The sequence below is a fragment of the Drosophila tropicalis genome, unplaced genomic scaffold, assembly GCF_018151085.1.
Source record: "Drosophila tropicalis isolate 14030-0801.00 unplaced genomic scaffold, ASM1815108v1 contig_443, whole genome shotgun sequence".
NCBI classification, from domain to species: domain Eukaryota; kingdom Metazoa; phylum Arthropoda; class Insecta; order Diptera; family Drosophilidae; genus Drosophila; species Drosophila tropicalis.
In genome coordinates this window covers 5,073,228-5,095,278 of record NW_027172907.1, presented here as the reverse complement: position 1 = coordinate 5,095,278, position 22,051 = coordinate 5,073,228, and the positions used below count along the sequence as shown (strand labels likewise).

At 36.2% G+C, this 22,051-nt stretch overlaps 1 protein-coding gene across 3 annotated transcripts in view; it reads right to left on the bottom strand.

The window, feature by feature from the left end:
- Positions 1-314: 314 nt before the first annotated feature.
- TfAP-2 (transcription factor AP-2) overlaps positions 315-22,051 on the bottom strand; it is a 47,677-nt gene continuing 25,940 nt past the window's right edge. The window contains exons 1-8 of one of the 3 annotated variants that reach the window (XM_068286344.1): positions 18,956-19,905; positions 4,673-4,894; positions 4,397-4,582; positions 2,578-2,785; positions 1,196-1,385; positions 837-1,101; positions 598-765; positions 315-503 (exon numbers count right to left, since the gene is read on the bottom strand). In XM_068286344.1, the coding sequence (XP_068142445.1) occupies positions 393-503; positions 598-765; positions 837-1,101; positions 1,196-1,385; positions 2,578-2,785; positions 4,397-4,582; positions 4,673-4,894; positions 18,956-19,012 (1,407 nt within the window). In that variant the 5' untranslated portion in view covers positions 19,013-19,905 and the 3' untranslated portion in view covers positions 315-392. Of the gene's footprint in view, positions 504-597; positions 766-836; positions 1,102-1,195; positions 1,386-2,577; positions 2,786-4,396; positions 4,583-4,672; positions 4,895-18,955; positions 19,906-22,051 lie in introns of those variants that run through there. The other 2 variants (XM_068286345.1, XM_068286346.1) reach the window with 2 other exon arrangements.

The window sequence follows — 22,051 nt, the reverse complement described above, 5'->3', positions numbered from 1 at the left end:
AAAACAACTGCCCCACAATGCCGGGCTTAATTTTAAAAACACATTTTTTATTCATTTTGTGTAATTTTAAAATCTTAAATGTGTAAGTTACTTCGAAAAAAAAAATTGTGAGCATTTTGTGTGTCATAGCATCGACTTTATGCCAAAAAGTCGTTGAATTCGTCTAATTTAAATAAGTTAAATGTACGTAGTAGTTATTTGAATGTATAATCGAATTACAGATACTATTATTTAGAAAAAAAAATGCAATAATTTACACTTAACTAAATAAATTAATTTACAATAATTTAATATTTCTTAGATATTGTACCTAGTGTATGATAAGTGTTCCTTAAAATACGATTTGTTTTTGTTTTCTTTTCTGGGGCAATATACAATATATAAATAGTCTATCATTTTTTATCGTTGTCAATTTTACTTTTATCCAAGGACGATGATACCATTCCACCTCCATTCGATGGATACAGTTTCTCCAAATAATTTAACGATTCGTTCAAAAATGCCTGCAATCGATAGGAGAAATTTATAATTTTGATGTTTAGTTTATTTAATACGAGGTCTTTATTTATCCTTTAAAAGCTAATGACAAGGTCTTACCTGAAAAGCGTGGAGTACTGCAATGATTGCTGGAGAACCAAAGCCATGAGTTATTAGGGAAAAATGTGTCAAGTGTCGTTGCATTGATGGCTCTAACAGATGCTGTGACCGTGTTCCGAAATGTGTGGTTCTGTCTTGGCTTAGGATCTGCATTAACTCTTTTGTTATCTATCAGTTTGGATTAGAAATTTTCGATTAGTAGAAAAATGGAATGAAATGCCTTGTATCGAGTCACTTACCTGTTGCGAATGAAGAATGAGTTCCTTCCTTCTGTAGGAATCCTGGGGCTCAGTTTGATGGCGTACAATGTACTCGGCCAGCTGTCTCGCCGGGAATTCGGTTTCGCATACAAAATGAAAGTCCTTGGCTAAATGGGTTGCTTCTCCTTCCACCAAAGAGGTGAGTAAAGTTACATTTGCTGCTTTTCGTCTGCCAGCTGGTAAATTTAGGCCAATTTTTTCCAACTTTTCCCTCAAGAGTCGTCCACCGTTCTTGCTCTTTGCCCTATAGAACAACAGGCAATAAATCGATGTAATGCAATGCAATGCTTGAGTCTTAAGATAATAATTCGGTTTAGTGCCAAGAACACTACACTTACCTCCTGAGGACTCCTCCCAGTAAGGAGGCATTCAAGCATTCGGGCGGTGACAATCGGCGCTGTACTTCCGCAATGGTGACTTTGTATTTCGATGTGCTGGATAAAAGACTAAGGCGACCAGGAACTGCACAGAATACTTCGCTAGGCGAACCCGAGCCAATGTTGGCGGCATCCTTCCCACTTTTCATGCCTGTGAACGAAACGAAGGTGAATCATTAAATTTTTGCCCATAAGAAAACTCAAAATACACAGAAGCAGCAGCAGCTCAATGTAAAGGAAATATATTATTTATTATTATTATATATTTATTTTCATTTTCTATTCTGTTTTTGGCTCCTCATTGTTGCGGAACGACAAAGTGTGAGCATAGTACACTGCATCGGGATCATTTTACCCTAATCCTGCCAATTAGAGGTGTCAGCTTCAACGTCACAATACACACACACACACAATCACATACACATACACTTCATTTGTTCCCGAGGGGTTGATTATGCATTGCTCTTTGGGCGTTTTTATGGTTCCGCCTCAAATACAAACGCAGTTTGTGCAGTTCATCAAGACCCAGTAACATACAACTTACAATTATTCACACACACATACATATACATATATACAGTTACTCCTTTAATAAGATTCTTTTCGCTATTGCTACATCCATCCATAAATATATATATAGTTTGTATGTATCCTTCTTCCTCAGACCCTATGTGGTCATAACAAACGCTTTTGCCCAAGCTCTCTCAATAACTTCAATAGTAAATGGATTTATATGTTTGCGGCATAAGTGATTGCAGGTCCGGATCTAACAATAAGAAGGGTCTCTCAAAAGGAAAACGAATTTGAAAAACAGCCAATTGTTGCCCCGAGGCCTCACTTCTCTAAATGAGGCCAACAAATGGCGCCAATAATATCTTATTTGTAACTGGTTTTCCGATTATGATTTTGATTCTAAATAACTTAGTAGCCTTACTTCAAGTATGAAGCAAACTTGAAAATCTTTATGTTCCGCTGGTGTATAGATTCTTGATCCTTAAGCAATAACTTTGAATTTTAACGTAGAAAGGGTATTTCAATATTATCTAGTTTAGAAATGTTTGATTCATAATGAAGTGTAAATTTCAATTTAAACACAAGAGATGATACAATAAAATGATCCTAATACTGAGATATCGTTTGAATATCGTAACTAAACTTGTTTCACTCATTTTTTTGCTCAAAGATTTGAAGCACAACAAAAACCAGTTTTGGGCAATATCAAAACCTTTTGATGAATTACTTTAACCCAATTGAATTAGGTAAGTTTTAATTCGCATATGTATAGATACGTTATTATGATGGAGCTGCTTGTACTTTAGATTTTAAATTGCTTTTTAACTTACTCTTTATTAAGGGAAGATCTGACATAAACGCCACGTTATCATCAAGAGCGGGTGCTTGAACATCATCAACGGCATTCTGTAGGGCTTGGTGTAACGCCAGCGACTCATGTTCATGTCCTAGCCTGGTCCCATGCGCAGCTCCAGCAGATAGAGCCGTTCCATAATCGCTTCTTCTATCTGTGTATGGAAATCCATGAGACAGTTGAGTCTGTAAACAAAACAAAATAGAAACATATTTCGCAATATTAATTATATTTCTCATATGAGTGGATTTATCAATTGTTTACTTAGAGTAATTGAAGGGAAACCTCAAGTCGATGGCTTAAAAAACTGTCCTTGCCTAGTATTATCGTTATGGAGTCCTTAAAAATGCCTATTTCTAGCATTGCATATCAAAATTTCGATTTAAATTGAACTAATTACATCAAATGGACGTTCAATGTCTAAATTTGTCTAATTACTTCTATTTAAAGTCACAGAACTAACAGAAATTGTTAGAAAATTAACCAAATTTAGGAATATTCACACTTTTATATAACAAATTTATACCCAATTCTCCTAAGAGTTGTATCTACTTTGTAGTCTATTCAATAAAGTTTTTAGTTCTAATCATTATATCTAAATTTTAAGCCAAATGATTGCATATGTTTAATCATAGAAATATCCTTGAACTTTTGGGTTGAATTCGCTTGACTTATTTAATGTGAAATTAAAAAATCTGTTGCAAAAAAAAAGAAAAATATGAATGGAAAGGGGAAGTTTAACTCTCGATTTTTAAACATATTTCTGTATGTTTCCATGTGTGAGTCTGTGTGTGTGTGTGTCGACAAATCTGTCAAATTATGGCTACATTATTGCGTTAATAAACAAAAGGGGGTTGGTTAAGGGCAGCACAATTGAGAAGAAGAAACAGGGTCGAGTGGTATTGAGCCAATCCGAGAGCTTTATGGCAATTATGTGTGTGCACAGAGGCCGAGGACCGAGGACCAAGCGACCGAGCGACTTGTAGCCATATCCATACCATTACCCCCCGACTATGCTGCTGCCCTTCCCCCACCCCACACACATACTCCCTGTGTGTGTGTGTGTGTCTGTGTGTGCGTGAGCCCTCTTTAGTTTACAGATGCGCAGCACAACCACTGGCTTTGGCTTTGGCGTTGGCTTTGGCACTGGCATTGCCACAGACAAGGATACGCCTTTCCAAACCGAAAAACGTTGCAAATGCCACACAATCGTTGGTCTTTGCCGGCTTCTTGGCTCTTTCATAAACAAGGGACGGCATATCTGTTCTTTTTCTTTCGGGTTCCTTTTTGTTTTTTGGTTGGTTTCCTCTTTTTTTGTTTTTCAAATGAAACTCTTTACCTCTTAGCTAAAGCAGAGCCAAGAATTTTCATCGTTGCTGCTGCTTCTGCTGCTTGCAAGACGTTTTCCCGAAATCCCAAAAACATTTTTAACATTTTCCATAGGATGTTTTCATTTTTTATAATTCACTTGAATGGAATTTGTTAAGAAATAACTTCGACAACTTTTCAAGAGTGGGGGAGGGAGGTTTTCTACGTCTACTACTACTGATGCTCCTTCTGCTGTTGCTGTCCCCGTTTTGTTTCGTTGCTTCTTTCGGAAATGAAGTATGTTGCAAAATATGCAAGAGTAATGTGGTAGACAAAATTGTTCAATTTAAAGTATGGAAAGATGGGATGCAAGATGATGAGCAGAGCAGAGTAAACCAGAAAATGGAGTGGGTGAGGGGTTAAGCAGAATATTTTCTTGGACTCTCTACGACTAATATGGTCTTCAATTGGGTGGAAGTTCTACTCACAACATGTCCTTGTAGCTCAGCCTCTCTGTGAGTCCTGTGGATTCCCAGTTGATCTTGTGTCGACCTTAGGCCAGCCAATTGATTGTAATGATGCAGTGGCGCATGATGCAACGATGACAAGGGCTGGCCATAGGGATCCGTGCCCAGATATTCAAGTGCACCATGATTCTGTAAATATCCAGACATCTAAATAATATTGGAAATTGCGAAAAACCAACAAAACAAAAAAAAGGTATATCTATGTAGATAAAGTGTTTCACGCCTCAATTGACTTACCTGTTGCTGAGGAGGACTTTGAGTTGAATGATGGAAGGGTGGCGGAAAGTAAGGAGGCTGAAAATCGGACTGAAGTGATTGATGATGCATCGTTGCCGCCGATCCATGGGTATTACTATGGCCGGATGCCGGACCGCCTCTACCCACGTGCCCGCTGGAGTGGGTTGTGTAAGCCGGACTACTGCTAGACAATCCTAGACTCCCATGACCACTAAGGCGTTCCTGTAAATCAATACATAAGCATAATGTAATATTAATTTTGGCAATTTGCAATAGAAACTATATAGTTTATATAATTATGAGCGTTCAAGAAGCTTCGATTGATATTGATAAGCAAATTTGTAAGTATTTATATTAATTTAAATTAATTCAGTAATAAGACATTTAACATATCGTTTATCTAATTTAACTGATTTGCATAAAAATTTTGTTTCAGTTTGGCTTGTTTTTCAAGACAACAAAACAAATCACGGCATTTCGGAAGTTTTATATTAAGTAATACATTCTTAAGAGTCTTGTTCAAACAAGTCTAGTCACTCTGTTTAACCGTATAATTTAGTATGACTCAATTTATGCCCATTGCTAGCCCTGTAATCAAGTAAAATGCAACGATTCGTTAATTCCTGCAAACATTTCAGACAGGGACGGATTTGGAACAGCTAAGCACAGCTTTTGTCCTGTACCTTGGCCAAAACGTGAAAATAATAATTTGAAAACATTCAAAAAAAGCATCTTAACCCCTGACATAAAAAAGTATCTCTCGAAATTCCAAATTCATTCACTATACATTCGACCTGTCTATATTAATAGAACAAAACATTTTGGATAAAATTTACACACATTTTTAGAATAGAATAATATAAGCTTGGGGAGATAAGCTGCCGCCGGCTACTTTTAACGAAAAGTTAATACGCTGCATTGAATTGGCCATAACTGTTCGTGTAACTGGCTAAAATACGACGCATAACAATCTTTAGCTTTCTGTTGGAGTGGTACTTATGTCGTGTGTGCCGGAAGAGGTTAACTTTCTCAAATTATCTTTATATAAATAATAAATTTTAGGCATTGATGTATGTGTAAAGGTCATGACCGATAGTTCATTATCGACCTGTGATGATTTTTTTTAGTAGATGAAATGGCATTTGAAGCGATCTTACCGCCAAAAAATCTGTTCTAGTCAATGGACTGATCCATTCCCCTAAAATAATTATTTACTGATATCTCGAATGAATTTGTGTGAAAACTGATTAACTTACTAATCAAGAACAAATGCGCAAACTAAAAAATAAAGGAAAGTAAATATATTTCTATAAAGTAATCTTTTAACTTAAATAATTTTTAATTCTATCGTTGCTTTTTGTTATAATTTCTGTGAAAATTGAAAGTTGATGTTTCCAAAGTCGTTTGCCATAACTAAGCCGAGACTTATTTATAGTTTCTGTGCCTAATTCGCTTACTTGAACTAAGGCAGCTTTGGGCGCCAAAAAACAGCAAAAAAAAAAAAGTATCTGAAATCAAAATTTCATTTTGAGCGAGAAGCAAAGAAAACTTTAAATAAAAATTTGCGGGAAGGGGTTCGTTTTGATTGTTCGCCTTGGGCGCCAAAATAACTGGCGACGGCTTTGCGCGGTGTTCTCTTTCATATTAAGTTCTAGTTGTAGACAATCCGTTGATATCGGATCTGCACTTTGATCTAAAATGATTGGATTCTAAGCTTAATTGTCTGATATAGTATTTAAGCTTTTGAAATTGAACTTGTTCCGAAAACACACACAAACTCAGTCGTTCCAAAGAATGTTTCAATACTTTCGAATTATATGAGATATAGTAAAAAGGATTTAGTCTAGATTTATTTGGTTTTTACCTGAACCTGGATTACAGCTGGCATATCCACATAAGCTAAAGTCATGTTATCATACTTGAATGCACTTTTTAATTGGAGTACGCGGGTGTGGTCTGCTATATATGTCTATATATATCTCAATTCAACACACACACACACACAAACACAAACCGAAATGGAATTGCTTTTAAAAAACACTTTGTTTTCGTAAATGTTACACAGTTTGTGGCGGTATTTGATTTTCGAAATCCAAGTTGGCAGTTAGTTACTGTGTAGGAGGGGGGAGGCTTTGCTCAACTCAATCAGCGAGCATTTCTACCGCAAAAAATTGCCAAAAATACAAAAAAAAAAGAAAAGAGAATCACAAAAATAAATTACAGAACTTTTGGCCCGACCCGTCGGCAACGACATCAGTCTGTGAAAGACGACTACGAAATGAAAACTAGTCCCAGCAGTATGCCAAATAGGCAGCAGCCATCATCAGCAGCAGCAGCAGCACCATGGCCATGGCCATTGCCGCAGCGCCGGCAACAACGACGACGACGACGACGTACAACGGTCCAAAGAAGAAGCTGTGGCGCGCAGCTGGCTTCGCATCGTCGTCGGCAGAGAAATTCGCCACCGTTAAACATTCGTTGGGGGGTTCTTTGTTGGTTTTTTTTTTTTTATATTTTTTGAACTTCTTTTCGCGCCGACAAGGATATGCTTGTGTATGGGTGAGTATTTTTGATATTGTATTGTTATTTGTTATAGTTAGTTGCATTTAAAAAAAAAAGACACTGACCTGCCCATCAGTGGACCAGGCCTAGGACCAGGACCCCCGTTTCGCCTGTCATCAATAATACATATGCATATTTGAATACGTGTGTGTGTGTGAGGACATATTTAGGCAGGAAGCCAACGAGAAAAAAGTAAAGTAAGTAGTTCGTTTCACCGACTTTGCTATACCATGCGAAAGGTAAGAGAAACGAAGTATTTCAAATTAGGTCACACAGCACTCTGACGCACCTAGCGGTCACGTTTTTAAGTATAACTTGGCTATTTTTAATGCGTTTCTTATGAAATTTTGTAAGTCTTTACAATTTAATAACAGATTTAAGTGTCTTAAATTTGAATAAGTTACTTTTAATACTTCGGAAGGATATCAGCACTTTTTAAATTATACAGGCGTGGCGAATATGAACAACAAAATATATACAACTTGATAGCTTCAAAAAAATACGATATACATATATGTATGTACATATGTCCTTCTAGAACCGAAGGACATGGCTACTTTGACTCGACTGTTGTTCATGAATATCCTTAATAAAGTCTAGAACGCTCTGCTTGTTACTTATGTACATTTTGGCGATTTTAATATCACACTCCACTCTTTAGGTGCATGGTATACAAAATATCGACAAGGTAAAGCTCAATAGGTTGCTGCTGATGCTGTGTGTAAGAAGCCAAAGGGCTCTTAATGGGAGTTTTTGTTAACAGTGGCAAAAAAGAAACTCTGCCAACTTGTATGCGTAATTTTGTGTGTGTGTGTGGCCAAATAAATATACAAATTGCTACAGTAAGTCGTCCGTCAGTGGGCAAGGCTGAAAGGGTTGATCGCTAAATGGCATTCAGTTCGCGACACACGTTATGGTTGAGTGTGTGTGTGTGCCTGTGTGTGTGGGCATGGGCATGGGCAACAAGAACCGTTAAGCGACACTGGCTGTGAATAGGTATCGATATCTTAAGCCATTCTAACATCCTTTTTCAGTGGCATGTGCTTAGAAAAGCCAGGATGTATAGTCAATGTAAGATTTAAATGATAATAATGTGATATTGTATGGTTTTTGGATATCCATTATACATGATTGCCAAATTTAACAATAGGACAAATGCTCTCTCTCTCCACACACACACATATCACATACAACATGATATACATTTACTTACAAATGCGAAGGTAAGTTACAATATATAAAAGGCATTAAGACTATTAAGTCATACTCATATACATATGTATGTATTTGGGCAATAACGATAGGCGGTCGGTCGGTCATTCCTTTTTACCTGGTTTAATTCCTCCTTCATTTGGCCTGGCGAAATGCGAAAAATGGAATGACAGTAATTTGACACAAAACGTTGAGGTTGAAGGTTTCACAATTTCAACAAGTTTATTTAAATTCCTTATGGTTTTTTTTTGCACTCTCTTTCCATTTTTTGTTGTTGTTGTTTGTGTTTTGCTGTTTTTTTCAATGGCATTGCATTGTGATCCAAATAAGGGAGACACTGGATGACGGCTTGTGGTACTATCTGCGTTTTTTAGTTTAGTTTATTTAGAGTTATTAGGAATTCCCATTAATAGAACGAGAAACGGAGATAGAGAGAAAGAAAGAGGGTCGTCGTTGTGGGGGTAGACACACACACACACACACACACATTATGAATGTTGCACACACTAACAATTACTCCAATAAGTTTCAATTGTCTTTATTCAAAATTGTATTTGAGTTTGTTTTTGCTAAAAGTGCTTAGTGGAAAAAGAAGAAGTTGGAGAAGCTTTTCAAGAATTAAGCAACTAACTCTGTTTGTCTGTCTGTCTGTCTGTCTGTCTGTCTGTCCGTCCGTCCGTCCGTCCGTCCGTCCGTACGTGTGTCAAAATATTCCCGTAAGGTAAGCTAAGGTAAGGTATCGTTGGATCAACCTGAATGTCTAAAAATTCTAAGAGATCTGGAGTCAACATTGTATAGAATACATACATACATATGGTTAGTTGGTTGGCCCTCGCGAACACAGAACGTGGAAATTACGAATTGGGCACGACTTTATTGTGGCTTAATAAATTAAAATAATTTTGATTGATTACTTTGGATTATCTTGTCATTTGCCAGCATCAAATAGAATATTTAACGATACAGATAAACCGGTTCTACTCTCTTGTTGTTTTGTCTGAGTTTTTCGGCTTTGGCCTTCTGTGTTGTGTTTTATTTTATTTTTTTTTCTGTTTTTTCTTCAGTTTTTTTTTTTTTTTTGGGTATTTGGTGGTTTTCTTTTTTCTTCCCAGAAGATTTCGTGCAACCTCACTGAAAAATTCGCGTTTTTGACTTTGATCAACGCCAAAGCGCGCCTCACACACTAACACGGACTTTAACTGTTCGACATATTTTTTTTTTTTTGTTTTAGCCAAAGCAAAGAGTCAGGCAATAGCAAGCAGCAGAACATGTAAATATGATTCGTCGATTTGAAGCGGATTTACTGGCCTCATCTCGTTACCATCGGCAACGACAAATCGATAAAATGTCACATCAGCATAAGACAGGCAGCGAGACAGACAGTCATATCAAACTATAGGAAGAATATAATAAAGTTTGGTGCTTTTTCTTTTCTTTTTTTTTTTTTTGTTGTTAAATTACATTTTGTTATTTCAATATTATGACAACATTTCTACTAAACAATCGATTTGCTATAGTCAATAGGAAGAATTAAATTTGCTAATACATCCGACAAGATATTCATTTGCCATCCATTTATCTATCTAGTACTTGTATAGATCATAGATCAGACATTCAATCCCTCAGTCACTCAGTCAGTCATTCAGTGAAGTCGAGTTGGTTCTTGGTTGGTCAAAGCTTTTGACCCTTTGGCAGCGTGCGTTTATTGGTGCCATGTTTCTACATTTGCTTTATGCTGTTATTATTTATTTATTTCGCCTTTTTTTTTTTTTTCGATTTTTTTTTTTTTTTATTATTAGTATTTCAAGTTTTCAATCACATGAGATTCTGAATTGTACGCTTTTGTTTATTATTATTGTCCGTCGTGAATATGCTGAAATGTTGAATTTACACTGGTGGTCAATACTCCCGTGGCGTAATTCAGAATAAAGATAAATAAATTATAAAGGTTCGAATGGTTTCTTAGCTTAGGTTGACTATCTGGTTTTTTTTTTTCTTCTCGGCTTGGTTTTGAAGGCACACAGGCACAGGTAGATAGACAGACAGTACAGTTGGAAGCTGTTGAGCAGGTCGAAATAGTTTCACCTCAAGTGTGTGCACAACGACACTCATACATAAAACTACATACATACATATGTATATACATAGGTTTTTGTATATATGTTTTATATGTACATTGTATGCGTACTTCACTCGGTATTCTAATGAAATGTTATCCACTTGCGAATGATCAATTGTCATTAAAAGATCTTTGACTCCAAAATCAGGGTTCTCATTTCCAAGCCAACCTTTTACAATTAGACACCAGACCACGGTGCGAACTTGTTGGATTTGCATAATGATTTGCCCCACAAAATTTCAATTGCCAAGTGGGACCCTCTAATCGTCCACTCATTTAGCCCTATATAACTACACATATGTACATACGTAATGCCTAGAAAAGATTTAATTGAAATTAATCTTACATGGAACTTCATAAAATCATAAAGAATAAACTTTTCTTTATACATATACATATATGTATATTACTTTTTTATTACTTAGTTCGTTGTTATGATCTTAAGGTGTTCTCAAATTAGTTTAGATTACACTTAGTATGAATTGTCCCAAATAGATTAATTTGCAGACAATTTAGAATGTGAAATACATAAACCTTTATTGACTCATTTATTGACTAATTCTATTGGCTATTATTAGTAGGCTAACGATCTTAGTTATCTTTAAGCCAACAAAGTTATGTGTGTGTATATGTATGTATGTATGTAAATCCACTTGTAAAGCAGCTTTAAGATAGTTTGTAAGTAACGTCACGTCATATTTATGCTAAACAAATAGAAAAATATATGTTTAATCATATATTTGTTGTCTATTAAAATTGCTTCTAATTTAAATGAAAAGTTAAATTGGCAGAATTTTACAAATAAATAACTAATACGAATAATTTTTTACAATAATTTCGCAAGCAAGTTTTATTTGTCCAACAAAAAAATGTAATGAGGTAATAGATTGAAGATATTACTGTGTAAACTAAACAATTAGTCACTGATTACTGGCATTGGATTTAGATTGCATCCGCATTTCAATTAAAAACATTGACGGAAATGCCTTTATGTACTATGAGGGTTTTCCATATTGGACACTTTTTATGAATCGACCAAACAAAATACCCAAATTCTCAATAAACTCATTGCCAACTAACTACATATTCTATATATAGAATTGGCTAGATTGGCTTCAAGACTACCACATAAAACCCACATCATCTCTATGTAAATAAGCCATTTATCTATATTATAGAAATTCTTGATTGGTGTCAAGAATATCTTGAATATATTAACAAAAATTCGTAGACATACATATAATGATTCCATAAAGTTTTTTTTTGTTAATTATAAAAGCATAACTAAAGAGATATCCAGGTTTTTTACACCGGATGTAAAAATATAATATTTATTACACTACATTGGCAATACTCAGACTACGGATAGACTACTTTAAGATAATTTTGAAGAGAAAGCTTGAAATGTCCCAAAAACCTTTTTCGTAAAGATAAGTATCTTGAGTATTGCTCTTGATTGCTTGAAAGTCTTAACTGAGAATTCAGGATACTTCCGATACTACATATATTACAAAACTAATGTTCCCGCCAATTCTTACATAGTGGATTTGAAATAGAATATTATTATTATTATTATTATTCACAATCTAAACTGTTATAAGTTTGAAACAAGCTATAGAAGCATATATATTTTTTCGATTTACTTGGGCTACAAATTTGGTGAGGATCTACCAAGGTCTGTTTCGCTTAAGCGGGCAAGAATTTCTTCAGAATAAAATTTTTTTTTTTTTTTGTATTTTAAATCTTGCTCGCAAACGATGCTGTTAAATTAACAGAGTTCAAATATGATTGATGTTACATTAACAGGGCCCGTAAAGTTGAACAAAGGCAGATGGCGTTTTCCATTAAGCGAAAGCGCCATCTATCAGCAAACAAATACACTTATTTCATTAAAATAAAATAAAAGGAACTAAATTATGTTGTAAGCGTAGTTGTATAAATTTTAAGGAAAAAACATTTAATTTCAGAAATTTAAGCTGTTTATTCAGTCTATTAACTTAGCATTGAATACAATAGCGCACTCAAGGGTCAAAATGAGTTTAAAATTACTATTTCCATTTTACACAAAGGAATTAACTTTAAAGTTTGTTTTCAGGTATTTATAAAGAGAGGAGAATTTACAAAAGTTTTTACTTTGATTTTTATTTTTTTAGAGAACTTTCAAAAGGTTTCACTTATTAAACTGCGCAAGTCTTAAGGCGCTAAATTCAAATAAAAGCAGCTTATCTAATTCTTTAATTACTTGAATTTTTGAAGGAAATTGCAAAATACATTATTGTTATTGGAGTTTTGTGATAATGTTTTAATGGTTCTTTTGGGCAATAAATGATTGTTGATGGATGTTTAGCTTTAGTCAAAGTTTCAAGACCTAACTCCCTAATATTTGCTATAACCCCTGAAATCTACCGATCAAGCATTATAAAAATGAAATGAAAAAGTTTCTAAAAAGGACAGTTTTCTCAGAATAATCTTTCTAAATCTTGTCACTTTTTTTACATTTTCATTTTTTTCAATCTGCATTGATTGAACTTTGTTTATCAATATTAATTTTAATTTGGTGAAAGCAAAAACTTGGTGGTCAAAGTACTAAGACTGAGAGTGGGCGTATGCTTTGGATTTCAGAGTATTTGGTTTCTGATTGGTCAAAAGGAGAAATTGTATGTCTGTCGATCCCTCCCCCCTCTACATAAAAATAACTTGACTAGACCTCTATCATTTGGTTATAGGGTGTAAGTGCAGGAGGTAATTGAACTGGCCCAGTTTTCCTCGTCGCTGACTGCTTTGAAAGTTCCAAGCACCTGTGCCAATCAGTTTTATCTTGCTGAGAGTTGTGAATAAAATTTTATAGTTCACATTATAGAATTTTTGGCTCAATGGTTAAACTATTAATATTTATTTTGAGGATAAGTTGAAGTTCAAAATTGTTAGCAAAATTGTTGAAATCCCTTAAAGCAATCAAACTAAACTTAATTGATTAGATCTGTTGCAAAAATTTGAGTAGGACCTTTAAGAATTATTGAACTCTGATCTTAGTTTTGATTTTGACTGTACAAGATGAGAATGTAAACGGAATTTTAAGCAAAACTAATAGAGTCGCTTGATAAAAGCTAAAACTCTACTCTCAATCGATTAGATTTGTTAAAATTTTGTTTGGAAAAGACTTTTCTATATGGCAAATATATATACATAATGTCAGCGATGACTCCTTTTCTATGATTCACATAAATAAACTATAGAATAAGTGCACAGAACCGACGGACTACTTCATGTTCACATTTAAGTCGTCGCGTACTTAGGTGAGGAACTAGGCAACACTATAAATATCTATGGGTCCCACGAAAACATTAAGCTGCAGTTTCAACACTAACACTAAGGAGCAAACGAAAGGAAAGGACGATATAGCTGGCTTTTTGCTAAGTAGGAGGAGTTCATCATTGCATTATGGCTTTGTTAAAAAATCACAACATTTTAATCGGTTTAAGGATGCTGAAGACTAACTAAACTATAAATTTCGTTTGGCATCAGCGAATATATAAAAGAAAAATATATTTGTTCTCTTAACTTGGTGATAAGTCGTAAATAAATCATAAGTCATCAACACTCTACACCCTTTTCCTGGCTGCCATTTAGCAATGCACTTTTTGGTCTTCAAAGTTGAGATGGAATGATGAATGAGAGAATGGCTACATATGTATAAGGATTTGCCATTTGATTTAGGTCAGAGCTATTGGTTATGAGTTGAGTTTTACTTAAGTTAAGAAATTGGAAAGTTCGATTCTCTGGCATAAATGAATTTTTTGAAAGTAAATTACATTACAAATCGAATAGAATAAAAGTGTTAAAATATTCATAAATTTTACAGAGACCTCATTGGGTGAAGAACCTAAGTCAGTGAGTAAGTAAGTAACTAACTAACTAAATGCAAGAGCGCAGAGGGAGAGGGAGAGGTAGAGGGAGGGGGCTTGCTACTAACATCTCACGTCCACATTCCTTGCCAATGACGTAAGAAATTTTGAATGGTTAAACAGTAGCTGTGTGTTTGGGCAAAAATCACCACCGATCGTCGCTACTGCCATTATTTTCAAAATTACTGCTTCAAATCATTCCACTTAACTGAAAATGTTTTTACCTTTTTTCTTTCTTTCTCTCTCACTGCACATTTTGGAGGGGAGAGAGCAGCGCCAAAATTGAAGGCTGAGGGTCTCCAATTAGCCAACATATACGCACACACACAAATATACATATAAATAAATATAATACTTGGGAGGAGAGAACAAGCCCTGCCACAGAAGGGCAGGGGCAGGCAGGCGGTCAGGCATTTTATAATATTTTATTTGATCGTCGTCTCAGGATGCTTTTAATTGCATTACAAATGAAGACAACTGTGGCCGATTATGCAAGAGGATTCGAAATTAATATGGTGTTGAGATATGTATCTGTGTGTGTGTATGTGTGTGTGTGTGTTTGAGGGGAAATTAAACTTAAAAAAAAAATGTAAATTAAAATTTAATTCAAATAAATAAAGTGAAACACCGGTGAGGAAGTGAAAACAAAAAAAAAAGTTAAAAGGATGAAGTAGGAAAGACAAGGAGGTCGGCTGGGAGGCATCACATCATGACCATCTTCATCAACCAGAGCCGATGCCGTAGCCGGTGCCATTGCCGGTCGGTGTCGGTGTGAATCTGATTCAGAATCTGCATTTCTTATTTGCTGGACGTCCGGTGCTGCAGCTGGATATGCCGGATGGGCTATAAATTAAACGAATTCAAGATGAAGCGTCCAAACTCCAAATATAATATACATAACAACAATGGAAATGCTCGGAGAACGATAATCGATTTTTGTTTATTACGATCCTGCTATACTCAAGAGATACTGGATATACTGGCTATGGCTACGCACGCGCTCGCGCTTCTCTTTTCATACAAAAAAAAAAAGAAGCAAGGCTTCCCTTTTTCGCCTCTTGAACCCACACAATCATCATGACGGAGCTTACGATGACGATGGAGCAAACACACACACAGCCATACAACCGCCCTTTAATGAAGTAGTAAAACTCATTCATAAATGTAATCAACATGAGCCTGGTTTGTCCATGCCCAGCTCTCTTTCTCTCTGTCTCTGTCTCGATCTCTGTATCTCTTTCTGTCTCTCGTCTGTAGAAGGGAATGCGCCCAAGTTTAGGTTGAACTAGCCAACATACATATGTGTTGTATGTACTTATGACGAATAGAAGAATCCCAAACGACTCAGTCAACTGTACGGTCGAGGCGGCAGGGAACTCAACCATCGATATCAAGCCAAAAGAGCACCAGCCCCATTCCACAGCCATCCAAGCTAAAGCCCAAGCCCAAGCCCATGCCCCATCCACCAAATTCATGCCCGTGCCCCACACTTAACCACGAACGAATTGCAGTCTGAAAGTCCGGTTGCCATCTCAGTGCTTGGGTGCTGGGTGCTTGGGTGCTTGGTTCTTCCGATTGCCTTGTACCTTGTGCTGCGCTTTGCCACGAGCCTAACACACGCCGTTCAAAAGATCGTCTGGGGAGTTTTTGGGCTCCAACACCGACCGACCGAGCGGCCGACACTTGCCGTCGCCTGGCCAGATTGTGGCCGTGTTATGAGCATTTACATTTATCTTGCATTTCAATTTAGTTTTTGTTTGGACTTTTTAATTTCCTCTTTGCAAATGAAATCAATTTGAATGCCATGCTGCACTTTTTCTCCTTTTTTTGTTTTTGTTTGTGTGTACCGGGCACAAATCTAAATGAATGCATCCATCGTATCCTTTGGATATTATTAAGATTTTTGCATACGTTGTAATAAGTGAAGAACACGAAATCATTTCATTTCCATTTCCTTATATGAATACCACATTTAAATAACTATCAAAGAGGACGCGATTATTAAAGAAAAGGCCGATGAATCTTTTTCTGCTTTAGTTAACTCGAAAGTAACACACAGAATTTAATTTACTCTCCAAGAGGCTATAAACCAAAGTTTAGTGCCCACACTAAGAGGTAAAACCGTTTTGCATTTCACCGATGATTCATCTAAAGGATCATTGTCTGTTTTTTTTTCGGATGATTGATGACAACTATGCACATTGCATCTCACATGTATGCAAACAATCTGATTGATAGACACCATGAAACTAGATCGTATTATATATATCCTTGCTGTTGTCTCTCTGTCGTCACAGGCATTACGGGGCAGCCGCAGCCAGACTATATAATTAAGACAAATTCATAAGGCGTTCGCCCTCTCTCTCTCTGTCTCTTTCTCTGTGTCTCTAGAAATGCATATACACATGTATTGTATGTTTAGTGGTTTTTGCCAACTGCCAATGCAAACTGTGCGGTGGGAATTTTTCTGGCAAGACAGTATGGAATTCTTTTTTTTTCTCGGCTTTTTTTTTCTCTTTTTGTTGGTCGAAAATGCCAGCTTCGCACGCAAATTGGCGCTGCGTTGCGCTTCAATCTCATAAATTATTTTGGCAACGCATCACGCAAATGTCTTAGTGGCTTTTACCTGATTTAGACCAGGTATTCAAGTTCCAAAGCTAATGCCACCACCAGCACCACCGCCACCACCAAAATAACAACAACAATAGCAACACACTGGACAGTGAAAACTGGACATACCCATTTCAATGGTGAACGACCATGCATGATGATGATTTTTGTGGGCGATGACTTCTGCTCTGCCTCTTAGTTGTGTTTTTGTTTTGATCTTTGGCCCTTGCCCCGTAAATTGCCCTATTTTTTGATCGGGGATCAAACAAAGTTCTTGGAAGACTTGAAACACCATATAATTTTGCTAATTGAATGGGGGAGCTCGCATACCCACGCATTGTCAGCATTCCCCCCACTACTAATGGAATATTTAGGGATAGAGGATAGAGGGACGATCAATAAAGATCCTTTTTTGTTTTTAAAGGGTTCACATGAAAATCAAAAAGTTCAATGCCGTCTATAACTATCGTAGATACATTTGTTTTTGATGGGCAAGTGTTAATCGGACATGATTTTAACTAACTGGGCCAATAAATGTGTCACATACGAAATAAATCCCAAAAAGCATTTCACAATTGAGGAAGATCCCTGTTTGAGCTACTAGACAAGTAATGGAGTCGATCGTTAGTTTATATCATGAGTATATTGATTCTCCTGACCAGGTCTATTCTATCTATTCCAGATGGAAGTGATCAACAGAGTTCTCTCCTGGTTATCATTGTAATCCTCTTAATATCAAGCAATCTTTTGATCAGGACCAAATACTAAGTCTTATATTCCGTAAGAAAACATTAATACATTTAATTAGTCTAATGAATAGTTTTATGTCTGGTTTAATCCTTAAGCTAGCGAGCTTTTCTTCAAAGTTTTAAGCCTATAATAGAAGGGGAGGAGCCTTAAAGGTTTTGCTAAGACCAAAAACCATTAGAAAAAGGTAAAGCCCCCTTATGTAGGACTTTATCGAATGTTACTAGTAGTGAGGTTTAAAGATATCCTTGAATTCCAATGCAAAACTAACTAAATTTCACAATCCGATCGTTAGATTTCTCTTATTGACTAAAAATATGTTCCATCTCAAGTTGAAATTGACATTAGGAGAAAGAAGATTGTTTTTGAAATTGGTCCCTTCACAAAAAAAAACAACAGAAGAAGAAGGAACTAAAGTTATAAGCCTGGCTTTAAACTGATATACAATTTGATAGACGCCCAAATTTCAACTGATTGAAGGAGGTCTTGTCTTTAAGTAACCCATTTTGGTGTTTGTTGCTATGTCTTATGTGTATTTTATTTAAATTGATCATTAACTCGGGCAGTAGAAGAGACTGGCTGAATGGCTGGTTGGATGGATGGATGGACTGACTCGTATTGGTATTGGTATTGGTATTGGGTATGGTAATCAATCTGTGATGAACGCAGGTAATGTTCACTTAGTTAAGGACAGGCAATTTCCCTAAGTGCTTGCGTGCCAGAAGACCGCTTCAAGATATTTTTGTGTCAATCAGAAATCACAGAGTTGCATTTGATCGGTCGATCGGTTGGTCGATCACTTGGTCGATGGTGCGGGATGGTTCAATATCTGATTTTTTAGAAGTTCCTCCTTTTTTTTTTTTTTTGTGCAGCGTTGGATACGTTAATTTTTTTGGCTGACAGGTAATTGGCATGGAATATGCCATTTCGCACACACGCACAGTTCACAATTGTTTAACACAAAGACCAGAAAAAAATTAAATTCAAAAAAAAGTAAAAAAAAGGATATAAAATAAGCAGCAAAACAAACGATATCCGAGATAATATATGTATATACATAGTTGATTATTTGTTTTAAGATTTTGCGTTGACTTTTTATTTTTTTTTTTTTGGCGGTCTTAATCTTACCATCATAAATTTCTGATCCTCAAACTGATGATCGTTGGTGCGATGTAAAATATGCATTGTTGCTTTTGTTGTTGTTGTTGTTGATGTTGTTGCTGTATGTTTTTAGTTCTTAGTCCAAAAGGTTAATTAGAATTATGTAGAATTCATAGGGGCTTAGTCATTGGGCGCGCTGCGTTTCGTATTTAGTTTAGGTTTAGATTTAGTTAGTTAATATAAAGGTGAAATGCGTGCACACACACACACACCTAGACACACACACACGCACACACACTCTGACCGGGCTGGATAAGTGTAAGACAGGCAAAAACAGGTACACAACAAACACACTAAATAGATATTGAATTAGAATTGATTTTCCTTTCTTTTATTTTTGTTTTGTATAATTTTTGTTTTCCTTTTTTTTGTTTTGATTTGATTGGCACTTGGTAAGGCAACTTTGAGTGTTGTTTTCTTGATGTTCAAATTTGTGTTTTGTTGTATTTGTTGTTGTTTTACATTTGATTGAATATTGAATATATATTGAGTATTGAATGTATATATATTCGAAATATTTTGACAGGCAACTTCAGCAAGTGCGTGTAGCAAGTGTTTTAGAGTAGAACTGGTGGGTGATTAGGTAGTACGAGTAGTAGTAAGTATTAATAGTAGTAATAGATGTTGTTGTTGTTGTTGTAGTAATAGATTTGATTGGTTGATTGGTTTTTATTGTTGGTTGATTGGTTGGTTGGTTGGTTTTGTTGTTCCTGTTGTTGTTGTAATTAATTCTTGATTTAATTATTTAAAGCAAACGAAAAAAAAAAACCCAATATATGTAGTTGCAATATACAAACGTATTTGTAGTTGCGCGCGATCGTAATCGGTCGTTTTAAATATCGAACAATACAGCAAAGAATTCTGTCAATTAAAACGAAAGACCCGCAAACAAAATTCTGCCTTTGCAGCCACAGACGACGGTAGTTCTCGACTGAAACGAAATTTTCTGGTTGGACGTAAAAACCTTCGGGGGATGTACGCGATGCTGCCTGCTGCTGTTGCTGCTGCTGTCGATGCTGCTGTTTTTCACACAAACACACACACACACACAGATAGGCACACACACAGACCAACATACACAGACGCCCCCCCGTTTCTATACATGCAAACCATAACCATTCATACAAGCATACATACATACATAGCGCTTGTATGTGCCTTCCATGTATATGCATTCATATGTATGTGTGTGTGTGTGTGTGTGTGTGTGTGAGGGATTACAACTACATGCAAGCAGCACCACAAGAGATTTGGCTTGCTTTACCGTCACTCCCAAAAGGCATGTTTTGGGGCGCCCCCCCATCTCTTAAAGCCAAAGGAAGAGCAAAGTTTCATGGATGCTGAAGAGAGAGAGAACCAGGTAAACAGTTACCGCACAGTTGGCAGATTCCAAAGAGAGCCCAGTTAAACAGTCAAAGAGAACCAGAGTTGACCAAAAGAGAGTAACAGCAGCAGCAGCAGCAGTTATATCTGTAGCTTTGTATCTGTATCTTTAGCAGCAGCAGCTACCAATACCACTGCAGCGTATGTGTGTTTGTGTGTGTGTGTATCTGAACCTGAGTTGGTAGTTGGAAACGAGGCGCATGGAGCAGCAACAACTACAGCCATTTATATTTTCGGAAACCACGCCCCATAAGCTGGCTACTAGACAATGGGCCGAACCGAACCCAGAGGCTGCGGCATCGCGTCGGCAGCACAGCCTCCGTGTGTATAGATGTAAAGGCACACACACGCACACGAACACACACATGCGAACCTATGTGTAGATGTGTATGTATGTAGGCGTGTGTACATACACAGGGAGATAGACACAAATACATAGATAGCCAAAAACGAAGCTGAAGCTGAGGCTGACTCTGACTGAATACAACCGAAAAACAGGGGTTGGTATTATTATTTCGGAAAACTGAGGGTTGGCAGCGTCGTAACCATGCTGCTGCTCTGCTCCTCATGCTGCTGCTACTCGCTGCTGCCCTCGGGGTTGTTACGTGTGCTACTGGGAAAATTCAGGCATTGGACGGTTGGCCACAAAAATATTGCCAGTGGTACGTGCCTACCGCTTGCGCTTCGGGTTCTATTCGAAATATTCGTATATACACACACACACACACACTCATACATACACATACATAAGTACAATATAATCTTACCCCAATACATATTTACTAGGTACATACACGCTTTTTATGTACATTTATACTTATATGTATGTATGAATGTATCTTTATGTATAAAGGTTTATTATAAACATATATGTACATATAAGTGTAAGTAGTTAGTTAATATACATAATTTAACTAAAGTTTTGATGATTTACCACAATTTAAGTAATCCAAATGACGCTTTAAGCCAACTCAAGAGCCAATAACAATAACTAATTTTTACACAGTTTCTGTGTATGGTAAATACTAATAATAATAATAATATACTTTTTTGTTATACATATAGAAAAAAAGCCCTCAAATCATTTAACCTTTCATTAAAGCAGAAATTTTCAGTTTCAATGAATATATACATTTAGCCAAATTGGCAGCTGCCCCCACAAGACTCAATCACATAGCCACTAGCTATATGTACCTACATATATACATATATGTACATATAAAGGGGTAAAAAGAAATGTAATACAGCTAAGCAGGCCAAAATGTTTTCTTAAAGCAAAGACACTTTAGGACGAGTTGTATTTAAAAGTTTTCTGATTGCACAGAAAACCAGAAAAAAAAAAGTTTGCCGAGCTATCAGAAACTATTATTTCAAACAGCCCTTAGAGACCAATGAAACGAGCACTAGGACACATTGTCATCACCATCGATATATTGGAAATATAAACAGTAAGAAGTTTAAGCTCTACAAATAAACCTAAAAGGACCTTCTAAATAAAGCCTAAACTGGATTAAAAACTTACCCCTAATAATTGAATTGAATCTGTGTTTTTAATTAAAAGAACTATAGCCAAAACTAAGGTAAATAGGCAACCTAAATTTTAAGATGTCTTAGGTTTCTAAAGTTGTCAATATCGGCAATCACTTTTGCGTTTCTTTTTAGCTTCATTAATTGCAAAAT